At 36.3% G+C, this 23011-nt stretch overlaps 1 protein-coding gene across 1 annotated transcript in view; it reads right to left on the minus strand.

The window, feature by feature from the left end:
* Positions 1-23011, minus strand: part of LOC136028129 (nuclear pore complex protein Nup153-like) — a 44200-nt gene that overhangs the window by 11850 nt on the left and 9339 nt on the right. Inside the window, exons 3-6 of the mRNA XM_065705776.1 lie at positions 18844-19035; positions 14806-14933; positions 8038-8166; positions 1901-2205 (exon numbers count right to left, since the gene is read on the minus strand). Coding sequence (XP_065561848.1) covers positions 1901-2205; positions 8038-8166; positions 14806-14933; positions 18844-19035 — 754 coding nt within the window. The remainder of the gene's footprint in view (positions 1-1900; positions 2206-8037; positions 8167-14805; positions 14934-18843; positions 19036-23011) is intronic.

Genomic DNA, 23011 nt, shown 5'->3' on the forward strand with positions numbered 1-23011 from the left:
TAAGTGTAATTTTAAAAGTTTTCTGACTTATCTAGTTACTAAACAATTACCTGTTAGTAACCAATTGTGTAGTTAAACAGGTATTACGTAGATTCAGGTAGACAAGGAGTCTTCTCATTTCCAAGCAACTGTCATGTATCATTGATTTCGGTTAAATAAACTGTGTAATACACACTTGGCTCAATTGAACAGGGGCAATACATAAAACGATGTTGCAATCAGATTAGGTGAAAATGGAACACTCCCTATGAAATACGTATTTACCGTCTTTTCATCTGGGAATTCCTCTAAATTGCAATATTGGCCTCAGATTTGTAATGATTAAGCTCAGAAACTCTTAAATAACAACTTGGTGGAAATGAAGCACCGTTTGCAATATGTTCATAGCATTTATGATTCTAGAGCAGGCCTAAAAGATGATAATATTGGACTCATCACTGTCAAAGACTAAGAGTTAGACCTAAAGAAGCTGAAAATACACGGAACAGCTGGTAAAGATGCTATGCCTGCAGAGCGCTTTACCGAAGGAGATCATATCCTTGCGGGGAAGCTACAAAGCATATTTGTTAGAATCTGGACAGAAAAACAATTCCTCCAGAGATAGGATAACTAAACCCTCATAACCTTCGAGTCACCCTCATTCTACAACATGAACTCAACGCAGTCTAGTTGGTTTTCGACCAGGAATGAGATACATCGACCAGCCTCTTAAGCCCAGGAAAATTCTTGATAACCGTGCAAAACACCAGCAGTTCACAATTAACCATTTCATAAAAGCATTCGAGTCAGTCATAACATGTCACACGGGTAGCTATGACTGAAAATGGAGTATCTAACAAGCAAATACCATTGACGAAACCATACAGCGATAATAAATGTGACAAAATCTGGCTATCGAATAGCTACCAGCAATGTCCCTCGCAGGATATAGGGTAAAACCACTACTTTTAAGCTTCCAAATTGGTTAGACAATGTCCAGGGCCTTGTTAGGCTTCGGCAGCGTACAAATTACCTATTAATCCTATCTGCAACAATAGGATTTGCCCACCCTAATTCCTACATAATGCTGAAGCACCCAATTCTGCCGAGCATAAAGTATCAAATTTACAAAGCCTTTGTCAGGTCGACTCTTGAATATGGCTGCGAACGTCAGACAATAAGAGCATCCAAATCTCCATCGATTATGCTCTCAAACTCCATGAGACTGGCACAGCAATCGAGAAACTCCGGATACGCTGATATGTATACATAAAACACTGACCTCCTGAGATGCTGATTAAAAAAAACAACTACATTTCAAGCCTATTACCAGACGGCAGAAGCAAAAGGGAGACAATCCAAAACTTTTCGAGTCTGCATCTAAGCTAACCTCAAACAGAAAGGCATCTATCACTTCAGTTTACTATGAGACAACAACTGGCTCGACATTGAGCTGGGTGGACCCAGGACTACCAAAAATGGAACTCGATTATTGATAAACTGTTGAATGCGGCTGGCAGCCGCTACTCTGAGCCTAATACTTATCACTGTTAATATTCATACAAATTTTGCCCTTTCTCTTATCAAGAAAACTCTCTGTGAGTACGCTTGAAGTTATTTACCAATTTAGACTCCTTATTTCCAGGAAAAGCGTGCCCATTAGAGTACTTATGAAATAGATAGAAAAAATTACTGTACTATATATTTAAATTGTAAAAAAAAATTGTAAAAAAAAGCCAAAAGAAAAAAATCATGGGCAAGACATTGTACATTACAACTTGTGTTTTTTTCATTTCTACTTTACTGCCAATATTTATGCAAATATTAAGCAATATTTAAAGCATTAATCTAAGGATAAGGTAAACAAATACAAAAATTAAAGAGAAAGAATGGATTCAAAAATATTAGCAGATTAACTTACAGATTTGCAGGTTTTCTTAATTCTTTGGTCACCTTAAGAGGTGGAAAAACAACTCTTGCTGGGGAGGGTGGTATAGGCAAGGAATTCAGTGGAGGTCCAAGACTTCTGGCCGGCGTGGAAAATCCAGTAAAAGGTCCTGAGGAACTTGAAGATAGATCCAAAACTGATGTTAGTTTCTTGGGCGTGTCTAAATGAGTGGGAGGGGCTAAAGACTCGAGGGCTTTATATATTCGTTTTGTCATTGCAGTCATGGGTCGTGGTTTATCAGCCGGTTTCACCCTGTTCTTCACAGATATAACTTGACTCTAAAAGAAAAAAAGGTTTTAGAAAGCAGTTTTAAATGTTGAAGTAGCGGTCCACTTGTAAATATCGATCACTCATCTTAAAAAAGATAGATATATTAGACCCAAAAATACCAGTAAATTTGACGTCAATTAACATCGTGATTACCGCATCCGAGTTAGAGGTGTAAAATATATAAAGGGTATTTTATTAAAGGATATTTTGATATTTTCTTAAATTACATAAAATTTTGGTTTCATAACAAAAAACATACAATAGGAAACAATTTCAATTAAAATGGAATAGTCGTGGGCATCAAGTCATGGCTAATTGTAGAAAAAGCTAAGACAGATAGTCCAATTGAGTGAGAAGAGAAACCTGGCATTAATCCCCCCCCCCCTCATTGCTGACGCTACCATCTCCCACTTATGCTACACCTCTCATGTCACTCCACAATGACGGACTAGAGTCAAGCTGTTGAGGTTCTACCAGAGGATTCACTGTTCATCACGCTCGCTTGGGCAAATATATTGGAAAATTATCCAATATATTTGGCTAGTGGCAGTCTTTCAGGTTATTCACGCACGGTTCTTCCATTATAATGGAAAATATCCATTATAATGGAAGTGAATATAATAAAGGAACCGAATATAAAGGGTATTTTATCAAAGGATATTTTGATATTTTCTTAAATTACAAATAATTTCGGTTTCATAAGAAAGCACATACAATAGGAAACAATTTCCTTTATCCATTCGAATAAACTACTTAAATGAGTGTTTGTTTCGTCAAACACATACACTTCGTTTCAGGAGTCATAATGAACCAACATTGGACTTGGCTTGTCCATCGTCCCACGCCAAGTGCATCCGTGAAAGATGTTGTTTGCCTTAATTGAATGAATACAACTACTGGCCGACTGAAAACTAAAATAAATGTACTTTTGAATTTATTTTTAATACCAGCTTTCGTTCAACTTCTTCCTGGTTTTATTAAATTCCTATTTTTAACACCAGCGATTTTCTAAAGTTAATTCTAAAGGCGTTAAGCTATATGTTTTTATTAAAACTTGGACTTAACCCTCATTGCCTTAGCCTATGCAAGCTCATCAATTAGCGCAATTCGTTCACTCCTATCGTACTGGACTCTCAATATACTAAGCAGTCTCAGTTGTTCTGGATTTTTTTTTCCAAACGCGACTTCACAACTTGCATTTATGCCCATTCATAGAAAACTTAAACAAATATAATCAAAGACTAGAAAGGAAGCTGAAGGAAATATCTTCCCTTCCATGAGTTTAATTTTTGGAACCATAAATCAAAGGTTGCTGTAGTTCTAAGTGCACAAAACAATCATAAAGTTTCAATAGACTCTACCCAGAATACCTCATGACAACTCAGCGGTTTTTTTTGTATCAAAGTCCCCTTTTACCAATCACATTAATAGCAGGAGCATAGAAACAGAACAATTTATTTCAAGGTTTTGCTATATATTAGATCCCAAAAACGCACCTTCGTTGACCGAACATTTGAATTTTTCACTAAAATTTCCAGCATTTTCAGTTGAAACTAGAATATCTTTATAACAATTAGCTATCTTTCACTGCCTTGTCACTAATTTTACCTGTTCTGTAATATATTCTGGTTTCAATTACACACAATAACAAGGCACAGACAGTTGGTATGTTTTGTTTGACAACATGAAAATTGAAAACTCAAACTGTGTTGCTCTGTCATGTCAGGTTGTCACGATATTAACAAAAATATATTTAATTAATCCCCTTCTGTTGGATTTCGTTGAAGTTAATATACATAGATAGTTAATATCACATGTTTCAAAAACGATGGGTGATAGAAAAAGATTTTTAATCAGTTTGTCTATACTGTCTTAAAACAAGTGTTGGATACCAAGATATCCATCGAAGCTTCTTTACAACAGCTCTTATAGATAAAAAGGCAGTATGGTTTAAAAAATTATTTAATAACATTTTCGCTAAAAAATTTGAAAGGGACCAGGATTTTCATTCATATACATTTAAGATCAGTTATTTTTTTTGTCTACTATAGGGCTTAAATCATCCTATAGACACCCTTCAAAATACATGAATTGTTTCAACGAGACCTTTTGAGAGCTGGCATCCTTTTAGACTTGACAGTCCAAGTACGTGCCATGCAAAACAATCAATTGTTATTCTCACAGTCCTTTCTAGACCTGTGGTAGTAAAGAACAAAGTCTGGACAACATAAAGATAAAATATTTATCCGTAGTAGTGCCTTCCAAAACCTACTCTCGAAGAATTACACAAGCAGTATCAGAAAACTAGAGTCATAAAGTAAATTTCTGTAACTTGCATACATCGTCAACAGCGTCTTCCTAATTTAAAATTCTATCGCAACTCTTTGTCCCAATGTTATGCATTGGGTTTTTATACATATAGTTTTAACATGAATAAAAATACCTAAAAAAATGCCAAATTTTGTTATACTCGCATATTCACGAAGAGATCAACAGGTATCCTTTTATATAGGTTGTAGCAAAAGAATTTTCTGAGTTGTATGACCTCTAATTCCTTTTCACTCTTTCTCGAATAGATGGTTTAAACAGTTCTTTTGTTTATTTTTTTGGCGATGGGGAGAGGGGGTATTTACTTTCGATACGTCAATGTATAATCTGTTATATTGTATTCTATATGGACTTACTAGAGAAAGTTTAAAAGCAACGAAAACTAAATACCACCTTAATTTTTCTGTACCTAATTCTAAATAAATTATCTTTTTAGTAAAAATTTTTAACAAAAAAATCTTGGAATATAAAAATCAAGCTCTTTACACAAAATTATTTCGATATAATCGACTAAAACTAATAGATACACAACCATGATCTTTCCTCTGGAAACAAGAGCTAAGAGCTCATATGGCACTTGTGACGAGGCAAGAAGAGCTAAGAGCCAAGAGATCATATGGTATGAGCTCTAGCGAAATTCTATGAATCAATAGATTGATTTAAAAGGAAAATAAGAGGCTTAATGTCGGTCAGGATTTAAAATAAGAGCTCTGAGTCACGATGTCCTTTTAAATATCAAAATTCATTGAGATCCAATCATCCACTCGTATGGTATAAATACCTAATTTTTCCCCTCCCTTTAGCCCCCCAGATGGTCGAATCTGGGAAGACGACTTTATCAAGTCAATTTGTGCAGCTCCCTGACGTGCCTACCAATTTTCATCGTCCTAGCACGTCCAGAAGCACCAAACTCACCAAATCACAGAACCCCTCCCCCCAACTCCCCCAAAGAGAGTGAATCTAGTACGGTTACGTCAATCACGTATCAAGGACATTTGCTTATTCTATCCAACAAGCTTCATCCCGATTCCTCCACTCCAAGTGTTTTCCAAGATTTCCCCCTCCAACTCCCCCAATGTCAAAAGATCTGGTCGGGATTTGAAATAAGAGCTCTGAGACATGAATTCCTTCTAAGTATCAAATTTCATTAAGATCCGATCACCTATTCATAAAATAAAAATACCCCAATTTTCACGTTTTCCAATAATTCCGGTTTCCTCCTCCAGCTCCCCTCAGTGTCACAGGATCTGGTCGGAATTTAAAATTAGAGCTTTAAAGCGCAAGACCCTTCTAAATATCAAATTTCATTAAGATCTGGTCATTCTTTCGTAAGTTACAAATACCTCAATTTTCAAAATTACCCCCCCCCCCCAACTCCACCAAAGAGAACATTCGGTCCGATTATGTCAATCACTTGTCTTAGACATGTTTTTATTCTTCTCATCCAGTTTAATCCTGAACTCACCGCTTTAAGTATTTTCTAAGATTTCCGGTTCCCCTCAACTGCCCCCCCACCAATTACGCTGGATCCGGTTGAGATTTAAAACAAGAGATCTGAGTCACGAGGTCCTTCTAAATATGAAGTTTCATGAAGATCCGATCACTACTTCGTAAGTTAAAAATACGTCATTTTTTCTAATTTTTCAGATTTAACTCCCCCCCCCCCCAATAGATCGGATCCGTTCCAATTATGTAAATCACGTATCTATGACTTCTGGTTATTTTTCCCACCAAGTTTCATCCCGATCCCTCCAATCTAAGCGTTTTCCATGATTTTAGGTTCCCCCACCCCAAACTCCCCCCAATGTCACCAGATCCGGTCGGGAGTTAAAATAAGAGCTTTGAAACACGATATCCTTCTAATAATATCAAATTTCATTGAGATCCGATGATTGACATAACCGGAACGGATCCGCTCTCTTTGGGGTAGTTGGGGGGGGGGTAATTCTGAAAAATTAGAAAATTAGAAAAAAATAGTTAAAAGTGATCCCCCTCCCGACCCCCCCCCCCCCAATGTCACCAGATCCGGTTGGAAATTAAAATAAGAGCTCTGAGACACGATATCCTCCTAAATATCAAATTTCATTGAGATTCGATTACTCGTTCGTAAGTTAAAAATACCTCATTTTTCTAATTTTTCAGAATTAACCCCCCCCCCCAACTACCCCAAAGAGAGCGGATTCGTTCCGATTATGTCAATCATGTATCTAGGACTTGTGCTTATTTTTCCCACCAAGTTTCATCCCGATCCCTCCACTCTAAGTGTTTTCCAAGTTTTAGGTTTACCCCTCCCGACCCCCCCCCCCCCCAATGTCACTAGAACCGGTCGGGATTTAAAATAAGAGCTCTGAGACACAATATCCTTCTAAATATCAAATTTCATTGAGATCCGATCACCCGTTCGTAAGTTAAAAATACCTCATTTTTCTAATTTTTCAGAATTAACCCCCCCCCCAACTACCCCAAAGAGAGCGGATCCGTTCCAGTTATGTCAATCATGTATCTAGGACTTGTGCTTATTTTTCCCACCAAGTTTCATCCTGATCCCTCCACTCCAAGTGTTTTCCAAGTTTTAGGTTTCCCCCTCTCAACTCCCCCCCCCCCAATGTCAACAGATCTGTTCGGGATTTGAATTAAGAGCTCTGAGACACGATATCCTTCTAAATATCAAATTTCATTGAGATCCGATCACCCGTTCGTAAGTTAAAAATACCTTGTTTTTTCTAATTTTTCAGAATTAACCCCCCCCCCCAACTACCCGAAAGAGAGCGGATCCGTTCTGGTTATGTCAATCATGTATCCAGGACTTGTGCTTATTTTTCCCACCAAGTTTCATCCCAATCCCTCCACTCTAAGTGTTTTCCAAGTGTTTCCCCCTCTCAACTTCCCCTCCCCAATGTCACCAGATCCGGTCGGGATTTAAAATAACAGCTCTGAGACACGATATCCTTCCAAACATCAAATTTCATTGAGATCTGATCAACCGTTCGTAAGTTAAAAATACTTCAATTTATTCTGTTTTTTTCTCGAATTAACAGGGCCCCCACTCCCCCCCCCCCAGATGGTCAAATCGGGAAAAAGACTATTTCTAATTTAATATGGTCCAGTCCCTGATACGCCTGCCAAATTTCATCGTCCTAGCTTACCTGGAAGTGCCTAAAGTAGCAAAACCGGGACCGACAGACCAACAGAATTTGCGATTGCTATATGTCACTTGGTTAATACCAAGTGCCATAAAAATGCAAAAGTCTATAGTTTTGAAACTAAGGGCTTCAAACCTCTACAGAAGGGTTTCCTGATATACTGAAATTGACCGCTTTGGTCTCAGTTTAAGATCACTGATCTTTTTGAGGACGTTTTCCCTTTTTTGAAAATCAATTTAGTTTCGACTTAAAGTCAATCTAATTTCTTAACCTTTAAAAAAAGGTCCTTTAAATAAAACTCAAATCATTGATTTAACGCACCTTACTCTGGAAATAAATAAACACAATAAAAACAAACGAAAAACCTACCCTAAAGGGCCGAGTCCCTTCTGGGCGGTAGGCCGAAGCTCCACCATACGTAGTATTACCAGGGTAAAATGGAGACTGGAACATTTTACTTCTTGGCAATGGCGAAAATGTAGAAGGCTTCTCAAGAACCTTTAAAAAGAAACGAGGTTTAATAAAAGCCTCAAACTGTGTTTGAGCTTATATATACAAGCTGAAGTAATATATCACAAAATAATTTTGTATTGAAACGATGCTGGTCAGGGAATAGGGCTAACTTTAAAGCAATTTTTTTTCACCAAAAAACTGGTCATTTTCTCACGAACTTTAACCGTTGACACGGGTCATTTGATCATCAACTGAACAGGCACAAGCTTACAAAATAACCTTATTATGTTGCGGAAATAACTCTTTCTACGTAGGCGATTTCTGTCTATTCCGAGTCATTGCAAGGGCCTAACCTCTGCAGTCTTTTTCTGAAAATGTGGAATCACATTCATGACAGATGGACAAGGCCAAATTTAAAGCTTTGACGCTTCTAGGCCCAAGCGTTTTTTGCCGCTCTGTTTTTGCAAAATGTTGGGGAAATCCCTCAAAATTCGGGGGTAGAGGAAGCACTGAACAGAACGCAACTGATGAGCCTGACAGTTCACAAGTGGCCACGAAAATTATGTGTTGTCTTAACATCACTTTCTGTGAATAGGCAGCACGGCGGCAGAGTGCATCTGGCACTTCAACGACAAATCACATCAGTCCAATTTTTATTAAGAAAAAATTCCCAAGTGATAAATTATAGCGCCCCTAGGCCCAGGATTAGTGTGCCTATTGGTAAATCTGGGTCTGCAGATGCATAACTCTGCAGATGCAAACTCTGGTTCAGAGTCTGCAGTGCGTGACCTGATCTGGAGTGATCTATGACCAATGATATATTGCATAAGACTATCTCAAGTTCTGCATAACTTTCTTGTCATCGAGCCTTTTTCCTGCTGCGATCACAAAGCTTCTTTCTAGAAGACAAGCACCAGGCTCAAATTTAAGTCAGACTAATATCTAAAAGTGTTAAAAATGTGTGACAGTTAAATTAATACTAAAATGTTGGGACTCATAATTAGGGCATTAATCCTCCTTCTAACATATCCAAAAATACGACTACATTACTTTTACTCACCCTCGGCAAAAGAAAGTACAAGAAATAGCTTACTCTGACTTCAAGCAGCTCTACACAGAATGTGGCACAAAAATACGAGGGCTTACTAGCACCTGGGCCGAGTAAACCTTCTGCGAAAAAAAAATACACTTTCACAACGAATGTACATAAAACTAAACATAAATTAATTCAGCTTATACAATTTACAAACTTGTATAGAAGAAATCTACAAAAGCACTGATCATTTTAAAACCATAACAGATCTATAACCATACGTATATGCACAAATAGTATGCCTGTATCCAACGTACAACACTGACGACAACACTCTTTGATAAATTTTAATAACGCTGAAAAACGACTCTTATCTAGCCTTTGCTATTGTTTATGATACCCTATATGTCTTTTTGATCTATCACATTCGTAGCTGAGGCTCTTGAGGCGTTTCCTATGCATGATCTTAATAATGGTTACAGAGAGTCATTCCACAACGTAAACTGTTTACCGTAAGAACGCAAAATGGCCTACGATTAGTCAAATAAGAATAATCCTCCAATCAGAATAATTCTTAAACTACCTAACTTAAACCGGTATGATAGATCAACTACTTCAGCCAATGTAAAACCACTTTAACTATGTATTTTTTCCTTATATTGTGTTTTGGTTTCAGATAGCAACGAAAAACCTTAGGGATTTTATATTTGATTAATACAGGCATTGCATTGCCATAAAATAAAATTTTACAGTGCCCCGCTAGCTGCAGAGAAAAAAAAGGAAAATATGCTGTCGATGCAGAATATCGTAATTCAAGCCACTTATCTGGTAACGGTAGAAGGGTCGAGTAGCAAAATAGGGCACGGAAGAGGAGTTTGCTGCCCTCTAACCCCATTCGACTACATAATTCGAATAACATGAGTAGGGCTCAAAACCCCTATACCTTCCAAAGGCCAGAACATAGTTTGCAATTTACTGAAAAAAAATACAAATGAATGTGCATTGTCAGTTCAATATACATATGTTGATATTTATTCCTTAAGATGTTAATAATACTTGATTTATTGAAGTTATAAAAGTGAAAACATTTAAAATTTAATTTTGCAAATTACATTCTGTCCTTAAGAAGGCATACGGATTTTGAGTCCAACTTTTTTAATTTCTGCTCGTTTTGAGTTTGACTCGGTTATTGATTGTGATTTCAGTTCATTTTGGGTTTCACTTATTTATCAAAGCTGATTAGTGGTAGTTTGATGCTTGGTAGATTATTTGATTTTAGTTTTGCTAATTTTTGGTTTAACAGAGTTCTAGACTTTTCTTTGAAAAACCTATTTTGTGGAAAAAGTTTTTTAATTAATTTATGTTGGTTTTATGTTGGCATAGTATATTAAGGGAAAAAGAAAATAATGGTTTAAATCTTTTCGGTTTTTCTTTAAGAAGTTATAGTTTGGCCTGCTATTTTTATGCCGAGAAGATTTTTCAACAATTTTTAACAATATACACCCTTTTAAGAATCTGAAGACAAATAGTAGCGTTTAATTTAGTTTTATACCTCCTCTAGATGATCTGAAATTGAAAACTCTATACCACTGGTAAAGAAAAATTTATCTATGCTCTTTGACAAATTGGATGCACTTACAGTCTTTTGATTTAGTTAAATTTTAAGAGCAGAAGTAGCAATAGAAGTAGCCCCGAAAGTTTGAACAGAATACCCTCAGTCGTCCATGGGATACTGTTGGGATGCCTTGTTGACAATTAGTATTAGTACAAGTGCTTTTTTATTTAATATTAAATTTTAAAAAAACTAGTTTTTTTAAACTGAAAGTAAGGAGTGACATTAAAACTTAAAACGAAGAGAAATTACTCCGTATATAAAATGGGTTGTCACCTCCGCAATCCCTCGCTCTTAACGCTAAAGTTTTTAATTGTTTTAAAAAGTAGAATTGGGGCAAAGAGTCAAACTTTAGGGTAAAGATCGAGGGATGGCGGAGGTGACAACCCATAAGACAAAGAGAATATTTTATATGATTTATGATTAGGGGGAAGTACTTAGAGATTTCAAAAAATTTAAATTAAGCTACTAAACAAGAAAAGGGATAAGAGTGGATGCAAGAAGAAGCATGAGCTCGATTTCGGTTGAAAGCAAATTGCTTGGAATGAAGATTTTTATTAGAACAAGGCTATAATGTAGTTAAATTTCCAAGAGAATAAAAAATACCAATTCAAAAAAAGAGAGAATGATTTGACCCCAGTTACAAAATAGGATCAGTAACTGAAGTGTCTAGAACATCAAATATCTATAAATGCTGTGAACAAGCAACTAGTTCAACAAATAAAGCTTCAGTGAATATTTTGTCCCACAAAAGTCTATCCTGGATCCAGTCGTTTACATAAATGATCTGTTTTATGAAGTAAAAATGTGTCTTCCAAAGTTTTGTGGCCGTTTATCCCTTTCGTGCTGGTGAACCCAGATCCCAGTCAAATTAAGATAACACCCTAGTCAGATTCACTAATGAAAGTAGTTTAACTACGCTACCATTTGACCTATATTTTTATTTTCAAACGGTAGTAACCTATTAGAGATGAAATTGAAATTAGAAACTTTTCCATATTTGATACAGTGTAAAAAGTCTATTTTTTATGCATAAAATGTTATAACATATTTCATTTTTAGTATTTTCGGTTTCTTTTTATATAGGTAACTTTATCCTATGCATGAGGGGGTTGTTATGCTAAAGTTTCAGCATATTACTTTTGCATTCCACAATCTCGAAAATCAACCATGAACAAGAGCTAAGAGCTCATATGGCACTTGTGACGACGTCAGAAGAGCCAAGAGCTCATGTGGTATGAGCTCTGGCAAAATTCTAAGAATCAATAAATTGATTTAAAAGGAAGATCAGAGGCTTAATGCCAGTCAGGATTTAAAATAAGAGCTCTGAGTGTCGAGGTCCTTCTAAATATCATGAGTCATTAAGATCCGATCACCCACTCGGAAGTTAAAAATACCTAAATCTTTCTAATTTTTCCTCTCCCTTCAGCCCCCAGATGGTCAAATTGGGAAAACGACTTCATCGAGTCTATTTGTGCAGCTCCCTGACACGCCTACCAATTCTCATCGTCCTAGCACGTCCGGAAGCACCAAACTCGCCAAAGCACTGAACCCTACACTCTAACTTCCCCAAAGAGAGCGGATCCAGTTCGGTTACATCAATCACGTATCTACGATATTTACAAGCGTTTTCCAAGATTTCAGGTTTCCCCCTTCAACTCCCTCTAATGTCAACAGATCTGGTCGGGATTTGAAATAAGGGCTCTGAGACATAAGTTCCTTCTAAATATCAAATTTCATTAAGATCCAGTCACCCGTTCTTAAGGTAAAGGTACCCCAATTTTTCTAATTTTTCAAAATTAATAGCCCCCCGCTCCCCTAAAGAGAACGGATCCGTTCCAATTATGTCAATCACGTATCTATAACTTGCGCTTATTCTTCCCATTAAGTTTCATCCCGATCGCTCCACTCTAAGCGTTTTCCAAGATTTTCGGTTTCCAAGATTTCCAGTTCCCCCTCCAATTCCCCCAATGTCACCGGGTCTGGTCGGGATTTAAAATGGGAGTTCTAGAGCACAAGATCCTTCTAAAGATACGATTTCATTAAGATCTGATCATCCGTTCGTAAGTTACAAATGCCTCATTTTTTCTAATTTTTCCGAATTACCCCCCCCCCCCCCCCAACTCAACCAAAGAGAGAGGATCGAGTCCGGTTATTTCAGTCACGTTTCTTGCACTTGTGCTTATTCTTCCCACCAAGTTTCATCCTGATCTCTCCGCTTTAAGCGTTTTCCAAGATTTCCCCCCCCCCCAATGACCCTGGATCCGGTCAGAACTTAAAATAAGAGATCTGAATTACGAGGTCCTTCGAAATATGAAATTTCATTAGGATTCGATCACTCCTTCGTAAGTTAAAAATACCTCATTTTTTCTAATTTTTAATGATTAACTCTCCTCCTCCCCCAACTCCCCCAAGGAGAGCGGATCCATTTCGGTTATGTCAATCACGTATCTAGGACTTGTGCTTATTTTTTCCCACCAAGTTTCATCCCGACCCCTCCACTCTAAGCGTTTTCCAAGATTTTAGGCTCCCCCAACTCCCGCAATGTCATCAGATCCAGTCAGGATTTAAAATAAGAGCTCTGAGACACGACATCCTTCTCAACGTCAAATTTCCATAAGATCCGATTACTCCTTTGTAAGTTAAAAATACGTCATTTTTCTAATTTTTTAGAATTAATCCTCCCTCCCCCCACCTAACCCAAAGAGAGCAGATCCGTTCCGGTTATGTCAATCACGTATCAAGGACTCGTGCTTATTTTTACCACCAAGTTTCATCCTGATCCCTCTACTCTAAGCGTTTTCAAGATTTTAGGTTCCCCCTCCAAACTCCCCCCAATGTCACCGGACCCGGTCGGGATTTAAAATAAGAGCTCTGAGACATGATATCCTTTCAAACATCAAATTTCATTAAGATCCGATCGCCCGTTCGTAAGTTATAAATACCTCATTCTTTCTAATTTTTCCAATTTAACCGTCCCCCCATCCCCTCCCCCCAGATGGTCGAATTGGGGAAATGATAATTTCTAATTTAATCTGGTCTCGTTCTTGATACGCCTGCCAAATCTCAGCATCCTAGCTTACCTGGAAGTGATTAAAGTAGCAAAACGGGGACAGACAGACCAACAGACCGACAGAATTTGTGATCGGTATATGTCACTTGGTAGATACCAAGTGCCATAAAAAGGTGCATCTGTAATATTTTTTTTTGTCTTAAGTTATCAATTTTTTTTGCCCTAAATCATTTTTTAGGGTTTCGGTTTGCATTGATACAAGTAACCTTATCCGTGCTTGAGGGGGGTCTTATGTGAAAATTTCATCATATTAATTGTGCATTGCACTGTTTCGAAAATTAACCCTGAAAAAGTGCCTTTTCTAAGGGGACAAAGTGCCTTTTCTAAAAACAATTTCTCAGATCGTGACATCTAAATCATTCAAGGCAGGAGAGAGAGGAGAGAGGGTCAATAAGACAAATATTGTTCCAGGGGGATTCCTCCCATTCCTTCCCCCTTTGAAGGTAACCATGTGAATGTGATCTTTTATTTCTCAACAAAAAATATTTCGAAAATAAGAAGAGACCAATAATATCCTTAGTATCCATATTGCATGCTTAGTCTAAATATACCCTTCCAAATCAGAACACTTTCGTTTGTATATCCCTCTCCAATATTAATTTGAAGGACCTCTACTGAAAAGTTAAAAATTTGGTACAACAAAGCGTCAGCCAGAACATCCTTAAAAAGGGTAGGAAAAGGTCATAAGAAAATATTTGAAGGAAGTGGAAATTGAATTCGAGGAAGCGAGTAGTAGGATCTGAGTTGAGTTGTCTGCAAAAAAAATTTAAACAGCTGTATTTTGCAAAACAGTGAGGGGTTATGAGTCAAAAACCTACAGTTCAATTGAAAGAAGGAGATTGGAGGGGTCAGCAATACAACACAAAAACATTCGTATTTTTCCCTCTCAACATGTATGTTGTTGCAGAGCTTAGATGTTCTCTAATGTTCTCTTGAGTATATACTGTTATTAAGAACAAACAATACCTTTCCGTGAGATGCAGATGTCCATAAACTTAAGCGAGCCCTTTTGGCACCGAGATCCCAGTTAGTACCAAGATCTGAATCCTCAGTGAAAACACTGGGACTTCTGCTTACGTTTGCACTGCTTTCAGCTGAAAAAAAGCAAACCTGAATTAATCAGCGATTAAAATAAACAGAAATATAATGAAATAGATAGAATAAAGAAGACAATAAAATTACTTTTAGGATATGCTACTATTCAGTGAGATTGTGGGTTAACTCCAACAAGCCAAACAGCAACCCCAATACAATGGTACAAAACTGAAATTTGCAAGAAAAAGATGTATTTTTATCATAAAGTTTTTTGGAAATTACTCCGATTAAAAGATATAACCATTCAAATCTTAAAGTAAATTGGCCTTAAAATTCAAAGATGGCAGACTTTAAGAGGAGAAACCTAGATAAAAATCAGCTTGATCAAACAATTCTTCCTAATAAAGTTGTTCAAAGTCAAAAGTTCTCAAGAATTCTACAGTGTTCGGGGGTTGTATATCTCCCCTTGAGTAAAGATGGTATGCACCTCCTCTTCAACAAAGGGGCTTGGATTCTTTTTTCTCCTTTGCTATTAAAAAACTCGTAAATTCTATTGAATTACGGCTATGGGGCCATCAACAAACTTCTTGGCCAAGAGCCAATGAAGTTAAATACCGAAGTGCAGAAACTGGTGGGCAAAGATGTAGAAACGAGTTTCCTGAACAAAACAAGAAAAATAAACTTATTAAGAATGTAAGACTTACAACCCCCTTCCTTCATGAAAAAGTAGTCTATATTGCGATTCCCAAAGGAAGGGAGCAAATCGTTTTTCCTTGAACATGATGTTAGAAAGGAAAATTAAAATTTTTCCAACTTGGTTTCTGAACTCAAGGATTTGAATTTCAATAATTTCGCTAATTACAAAATATGGACAAATTTAATTCCGAGGATGAAAAAATATTGAGGGTTGTTTCATTATAAAGTTCTCTCTTGATATTTGTAGTCAGAAACTACAGTAAAACGGTTTCTCAGCCGGTTAAAATAGACATGAAAAACAGCGAAGGGATCAGATTATAATGATTCATGAAACCTGTATGGAGTATACAATAAAATTAAACGATAAACCGTATATGAATGATCAACACGAGTGCAAAGGTAAGGTACAGGGGCGACAATGACCACTCTTTTCTGGCTTGAGAAAAAGTTCAACAGCAATATTTTTCTAGACGAAGCAGATATTCAAATGATTAGAAATGATTAGGACAAATGATTAGGTGATTTGTGTTTAATATGTTACAGGGAATTTTTTTTTTTTTTTTTTTCTGTATATTTATGCTGATGCTGTAGGCTTGTATTTACTTTGGCTTGATTTATTTTTATTTTGTCAATGCTAATGTATGTAACATTGTCAGTGCTAGTTTTTATTTTCGTAGTGTATGTAACATTGTAACATTGTCAGTGCTAAAGTATGCCACCAGGCATGTGCACTGGTTTGTCATATTTATTTATTTAATTGTTGCAAATAAAAAATTATCCATCTATCTATCATACAGACTGGGAAATTATTCTTCCATACTTCATGGAATTACTGTTGTAACAAAATCAACACTCAAAAATGTTTCAGTAGAAAATTAAAGTTATGAAAAGAAAAATTTAGCAAAGAAAAAAAATATAATATATCTGCTTTCTCAGTATATTTATTTTAGTGATTTTTGAATGTTCCTTCTTTTTTTGTGCTGAAACATGTTAAAGCTTTTTATAACTGAAAGCCATAGTGCTGACCTAAATATAAAAGACGTGTCTGAGTAAACTGTAACTTTGATAAGTAACATGTCACAACTTTGATAAGTAACATGTCACAACTTTGATAAGTAACATGTCACTGAATTCATCTACAACAACTCTGCACTAAGCCCTTTTTGTCAATAAAACTAGTTTGGTTATCATAGCCAGCTTAATACTGGTGACAAAGCGTGATTGGTCGACAATGTCTTTTCATTTCATGTTTTCTTTTTATCTAAAATAGATGGTCGTGGAAACTTGCTAGAGCTCATTAGATGACGGATTCAGAGTTTTAGCACTCCTTCCAGGGCTAAAAAACAATCAAAAGCCAACCTCACAACCTTTCAATAACCCATCTGCCCCGTAATTTCTTAAAATTTTAATAAGAACAGTTAAGGGGCGACATCATACATCTAGTATCAGGGATAACAAGGAAACATAAGACAAATAGTCCCTTTAAAATGAAACTTAACATATTTTCATCAACGACTTACTATCTATAGAATGTGAGAGCCTGAGGTGAAGCCCCATCCAAAGTAAATTTAATTTTTACCCCTTTTGGTCAATGACCCAAAGGTTGGTCTCTCGCCCCCTTTGTCGAGACGATTGCCAGGAGCTATGTTTTCATCTCACAAATAGCGTTTCATTTTCGCCTAAGCTGGTAAAAAAGGAATTAACTGATTGTTGATGACAAACCTGAGGCTAATATTGTAATTGAGAACCAAAAAATATAAACTTGTTAAATAAATGTTTCACAATTAGTGCTCGATTTTCACCAAAGTTGGTATTCGAGGATTTCTGAAGGTGCCGATTAAAAATCTGAGGCTAATATGCCAATATAGAAGTCAAAAACACATATTCAGAAATACTATTTGACTTTCAAAAGAGTAGTTGCATAGTCCATAGTCCAGTGGTTCCAAGCCGATTGAAACTTCAGACAGGCACCTTAAAATATAATACTGATTTCTGACCACTTACCGGTTTTCTTATTTAGCTATTCACCTTTACGGTTATTTTTTATATTTATTTGATTAATTCTCATTCACAATCCATTTTATTTTCGCTTCAATCACATCAATCACACAAATTTATAAAAATTTTAATTAGAAATCAACATTTAGTTCTTAAACAAATTAAGTTTCCGAAAAATTCAAACACTGTAACACTTGGCACATGATAAAAGTAAGAATATTAAAAAACGTACAGTAATTGAAAAAAAAATCAAGATAATACGTATAATAAAAGACGAACAATAAATTCAAAAGCATTTAAAAAGAATGTTTGAAGACTTAAAAGACTGAGGGTCCTGCAATAAATAAAGGTTGAATTGACAACTTCCTAAATGTTACCCAACAGTAGCATAGAGTGATTTCTTGGTGTTCTGATTTTAAATTAATTTTAATTTTTGTTTGTTTTAGGTTCCATTGATCATACTTCCTGCTTGTTGTGTTTCGACTTATTTATTACATATTTCTACTCATTTCAGATTTTATTATCTTCCTTTACTTTGACCTAAAAGGCTTTTCTTAAAGCTATTTGAGTAATAGCAGAGATACAGATTATCTCATCTGCCCAATATCAAATATCTTAGTTCATAGAGAAACAACGGTTATGTTGGTCACAGGGGAACCGCAAAGTTCATGTTTATGGGATTCGCAAGATTAAGCTTCGGAGTTGGATATCGTGTCAGGATGGACTACGAGGTGGAATCAAAACAGCAGAATCAGAAGTCGGTATTATCCATTACTAGTGTTCAGAGTTGAATGAGGGACATTAGTTCCCTGAAATACCAGGACAAATGATGCTTCTTCTAGTCAAAGGTAGAAAAACACAGATGCACAACGTATGGCAGCAGTTGTGCATGTTTTGTATATGACAAATTTGGTGAAATTTACTTAAAGAGTTTTTTTCAAGTCTAACTCTACCAGCTGCATTAAATGGCTTAAACCCACTCCCCCTCCCCCCCCCGCCCCCCCAAAAAAAAATGAAATAAACATTAAAACAATATCAATTAAAAGACCTTCTGATGTTATGTTCATATCTACAACATACCTATGTATATTACATAAAAGTGAATTTTATTTGATTGACCTTAAAATTGAGGTAATTCTTAACTACATATTCATCTTTTTTCTGCATTTTTTTTATTCATGACCAATAGAGAAGTTTTAAAATTATGAATGTCCTTCTGAATAAGAGTGTATAGAACGACTGCAAAATACCATTTAGTAGAAGGTTGCTACTTACCAGACTCATTCTGATCCAACCTTCTTTTTCGATTTAAATCTAACGTTTTGAAGGAGGATTTACGCTTGGATTGATCTGTAGACTGAAGTGATACATTTAAAGGCACTGCCAAAGTAGACAGATGAGAGTCCTGTAAATCACTTTCCACAAATAGTGAGGATGAAATACTTGTTGATGTACTCATATTGTCACCTAAAACATGAGCAATCCGTCAAATAGAACTATAGTAGCAATGAACATATCCCAGTGGGGGCTTGGTTTGTGTACTCCTGAAGATCTCCGCACAACTTGAGTCACATGTAATTTAACCTCAGACATCTCCCACATTAATGGACTAGCAAAAATAATAAACCTACGTCATTTTCAAGAATCAACTAATCTGCAAACCGATAAATAGTTACGTAATGCAATAATTACGTTATATAAATATTGGGTACTTACGTATTATACCGACCATGCTGTTGTTCTTGATCTGTTATAAAGCCAGTTTCTCTGTGTGCACTCGGATAATTAGCTTAGCCTGAGTAGGATGAACTACTATACATGTATGTTTTCATTAAATATTTAATATATAGAGTTGGTTAAGTTAGGTATTTAATATAATGTGTTCCATAATTATATATATTTCAAATTTATCTGTTGTGGTTTCCATAATTTGTTATTAAACTATTATATTTTAAATAAACATTGGTATTTTTCATTATGATTAACCCAACTTCACTTCTTGAGTGTGGTCGATATAATACGTAAGTACCAAATAATTATATAATAAATTATATTATAACTATGTTATCTAAATCTAGCGGCTAAGAATATCGCACGAGCACGTACGTAAAATCTATTCGGGGGAGGGGCCAAAAATTGAAAAAAAAGCAAAACATAAGCAATTTTTTAGAAATCATATGGTTTGACCTCCTCTCCTTGGGACCAGAATCATATCTGGTCCTCCTCTCTCCCCAAGCGTCAGCGTCTATTAAATTCGTATGAGACATCATTGTAATACTAAAAAGGAAAAACTTTGTTTAAAGAAAACTTGTTTAGAATGTAGACGCATTAATTCGGAATTAACGTAGTAACAGCAAAGGTATAGATCAGGAATAATTCTGGGAAAAGTCAGGTCCCTCAAAAATAAAAATAAAACAAGTAATATAAAATTGTCGAATCCTGTATAGATCACAAGACTTCATGGGATCAGGTCTACCCCCCCCCCCCCACCCCGTTGACGACCTGTTTTCCGTTTAGCCCTAGACGTTTGGCCAAAAAGGACAATTTTTGGCAATATGTCATCCTTCATCTGCAGAACACGCCCTAGCCATCTCAACCTTTCTCTTTTTATAGCCCTAGAGAGTAGGATTGAAGCACACTTTTCGTACAGCCTACTATTTGAAATACAGTATATCATCCGGGTGCCCAAAATAAAGTGTGGGCAATTTCTCAGGAAAACATATAGCAAAACTTCCTCCGTTTTTTTTTTCGGAGCACCCATGCTTCAGAACCATATTTGACCACTGTCATCACTGTGCTTCCTATGTTATAATCTTGGTTCACAGAGTTATTCTTCCTAACTTTTTTCAACTACGAAAAAACATCTGATCATCAATTGAGAACCATAACATGTTTTATACCTAGGAAATTGGGGGGAGGGGATAAGTGTTCAAGGGCCCTGCAGTGATGTAGATCGAAACCAGTACTCAAACCTGACTTCAAAAGGCACATGGCACACACCGTTCAACAATTTATCTATGCAGCCTTTATTTTAACACGGTTATTTGCACAGTCTAGGCTCTAGAGCATTTGTCGACTTCAATTACCTTGAAATACCAACTCTGATGGAAAGTAAACATCATGAGAAAAATAGGAACTTAAGCCTGTACTCTGATTCGGATTAAGAATAAAGAATTTCTGGAGCCATTGCTGGCACATAGGATTGTCGAATCGACGTTCCAGTTGCTGGATTTTGTTTCAAAGGGGCAAGTAGCTAGCCTGTCGCCCAACATAGCATTACACTCTTGAAATGTTTCCCAATCGCTCGTAAGTCAAAGAGGTGCAACGTCCTTCTGAGCAACACCAGGAGGCAGCAGGCACGTATAGGCAAGTCCAAGTCCATCATAGAGGCAGACAAGTTCATTGTAAAATGCCATCATATAATGCATATGTACAATCAATCATTCGTTTCACAGAAGAGATGCAACTCTTTTAAAGGACTGGATAAAATTGATGCATTGATAAAGAAATTAGACATGGGGTCAGTAGGCTTAGGACAATCCAATCGCTAGTCATTTCCTTGCCTGTATAAGTTCCAAGAAATATCAGGGATGTTGATTTCTAATAAAGATACACTAGTGATAACTGAATACTTCTGACTTTTGAAAAATATTTGGAGGAATATTTTCCTATGTCCATCCTGAAACACGTGCTGATAAGAAACCCACATACAATTTTCCAATCTGTAATTTGGTAACAGAAGAGCATAAAAGCTTAACAGACCTCACATGCAACAATACATGAAATTGGTAGAGAAAAAGAGTCATATTAAACTGCTAGTTATGATGTTGAAAGAAGTATTCACAAATTTCCAATGAAGCTTTGCATTTCTTATGCCCTTCCCTATAACCTAGGTCAACCAACCTATTTTCTCTGTACTTGCTAATAGAAAATCACTGGATACCAAACAAGACTTGAGAGATTGAAAATTTCAAGTATTCAAATATTCAGTACCTTAAGTTGCTAAAACAATATCACCCATCGTACTAGTTTTAACTAGAATCATGTCGTAATTAAAGTTTATAACTTTGCAGTATTTTTTACTGCAAAGTATTAGCAGTAAAAGCACAGTATTTTTTTATCTTTTAAGGCGGTACATTTTTAATTTGTTGCTTTGTTATTTTTTTCTTGAATAAATTAACAACTAGTGTCATTATCTTGCTTTATTATGCAATTATCTTCTTAGATTTTTAGTTTGAAAATTTGTAAAATAAGAAATATTTGCTATAAAATGACATGTATTGCAAAGAAGTTTACAATTTTGACTTTTAAATAGGTAAACAATTTTCTTGGAGTCTACCTTTAATTATCTGATTATCATTGTCAAATATTACATCATACATTTATATAATCGTCTGCACACATATTTTTCTTATTCTAGTTTTAGCTGTAAGGGGTCTACACAATATGTTAAGGAGGAACTAGGGAAAAAATTTGGGAACCATCGCTGACAGCCAATGAAAAGCTTTCTCTTTGAAAGAGAATAGTTTCACTGGCTGTCAGTGACGAAAATAAATTGCAATAAGGTATATCAAACACAGAACCAATACAGTGGCGGTTCAAGGCCTGGGCCGGGATGGGGGCAACTGCCCTCCCCCCCCCCCAGTTTTTCTGACATCGGGCGTTAAATTTATTTTATTTTATATTTTTACACTCCTATGGCATATCTAGCTCCAGCCCCGAGATTTGAGGCCTAAAACCGCTGCTAAGACAATAGCCCTTCTTTTAGATACCCTAATAATAAGAATTTAGGAAACCTTCTCCTCTCACTCCCACAGGAAGTTCAGATCAGATCTGAGCCCCAGGAAGACAAAACTAAGATCATTTTTGGCATATGTTTCAATGATAAGAATTTCAAGCCCCCTTTTTCTCTGTCCTCCTCCCACCCTCCAGAGGTTGCATTTTATCCTTGTGTGCAACAGCTAAAACAAGGACTATTACTTGTCACTGGAGGTATAGGCTAACAGCCCATTCTGGCAGTTCTTCTGATGACAATGATTGAAAAATTCCTTCCCTCTGTCACAAATATCTGCATCTAGTCATGATCTCCAAAAGACATAAAGTGCACTAGCTTTTACATTCAACCAAATTTGGTTGAAATGCAACAACTTTTGGGTTGATGTCCCAATGGCACCAATCCAGGGCCCCTCTCTTCCCATGCAGAGGCTGTAGTATATCCTGGTATCCAAAAGATATAACTAGGACACAGGTTCTTACTTCCAGTCATATTTGGTTTTGATTCAGTAAATCCATCTGGTAGATGCACTCCCCCCCCCCTCAGTAGGTAACTAGAATTATTTCAGGGTCCAAATTTACAAAAATGCATACAAACATGAACAAACACTGAATACAAAAAATTTGTAAGTAATACATCATATGATCCCCGGAGAGTTTACTTTTGAAG

Source organism: Artemia franciscana, chromosome 6, assembly GCF_032884065.1.
Source record: "Artemia franciscana chromosome 6, ASM3288406v1, whole genome shotgun sequence".
NCBI lineage: Eukaryota > Metazoa > Arthropoda > Branchiopoda > Anostraca > Artemiidae > Artemia > Artemia franciscana.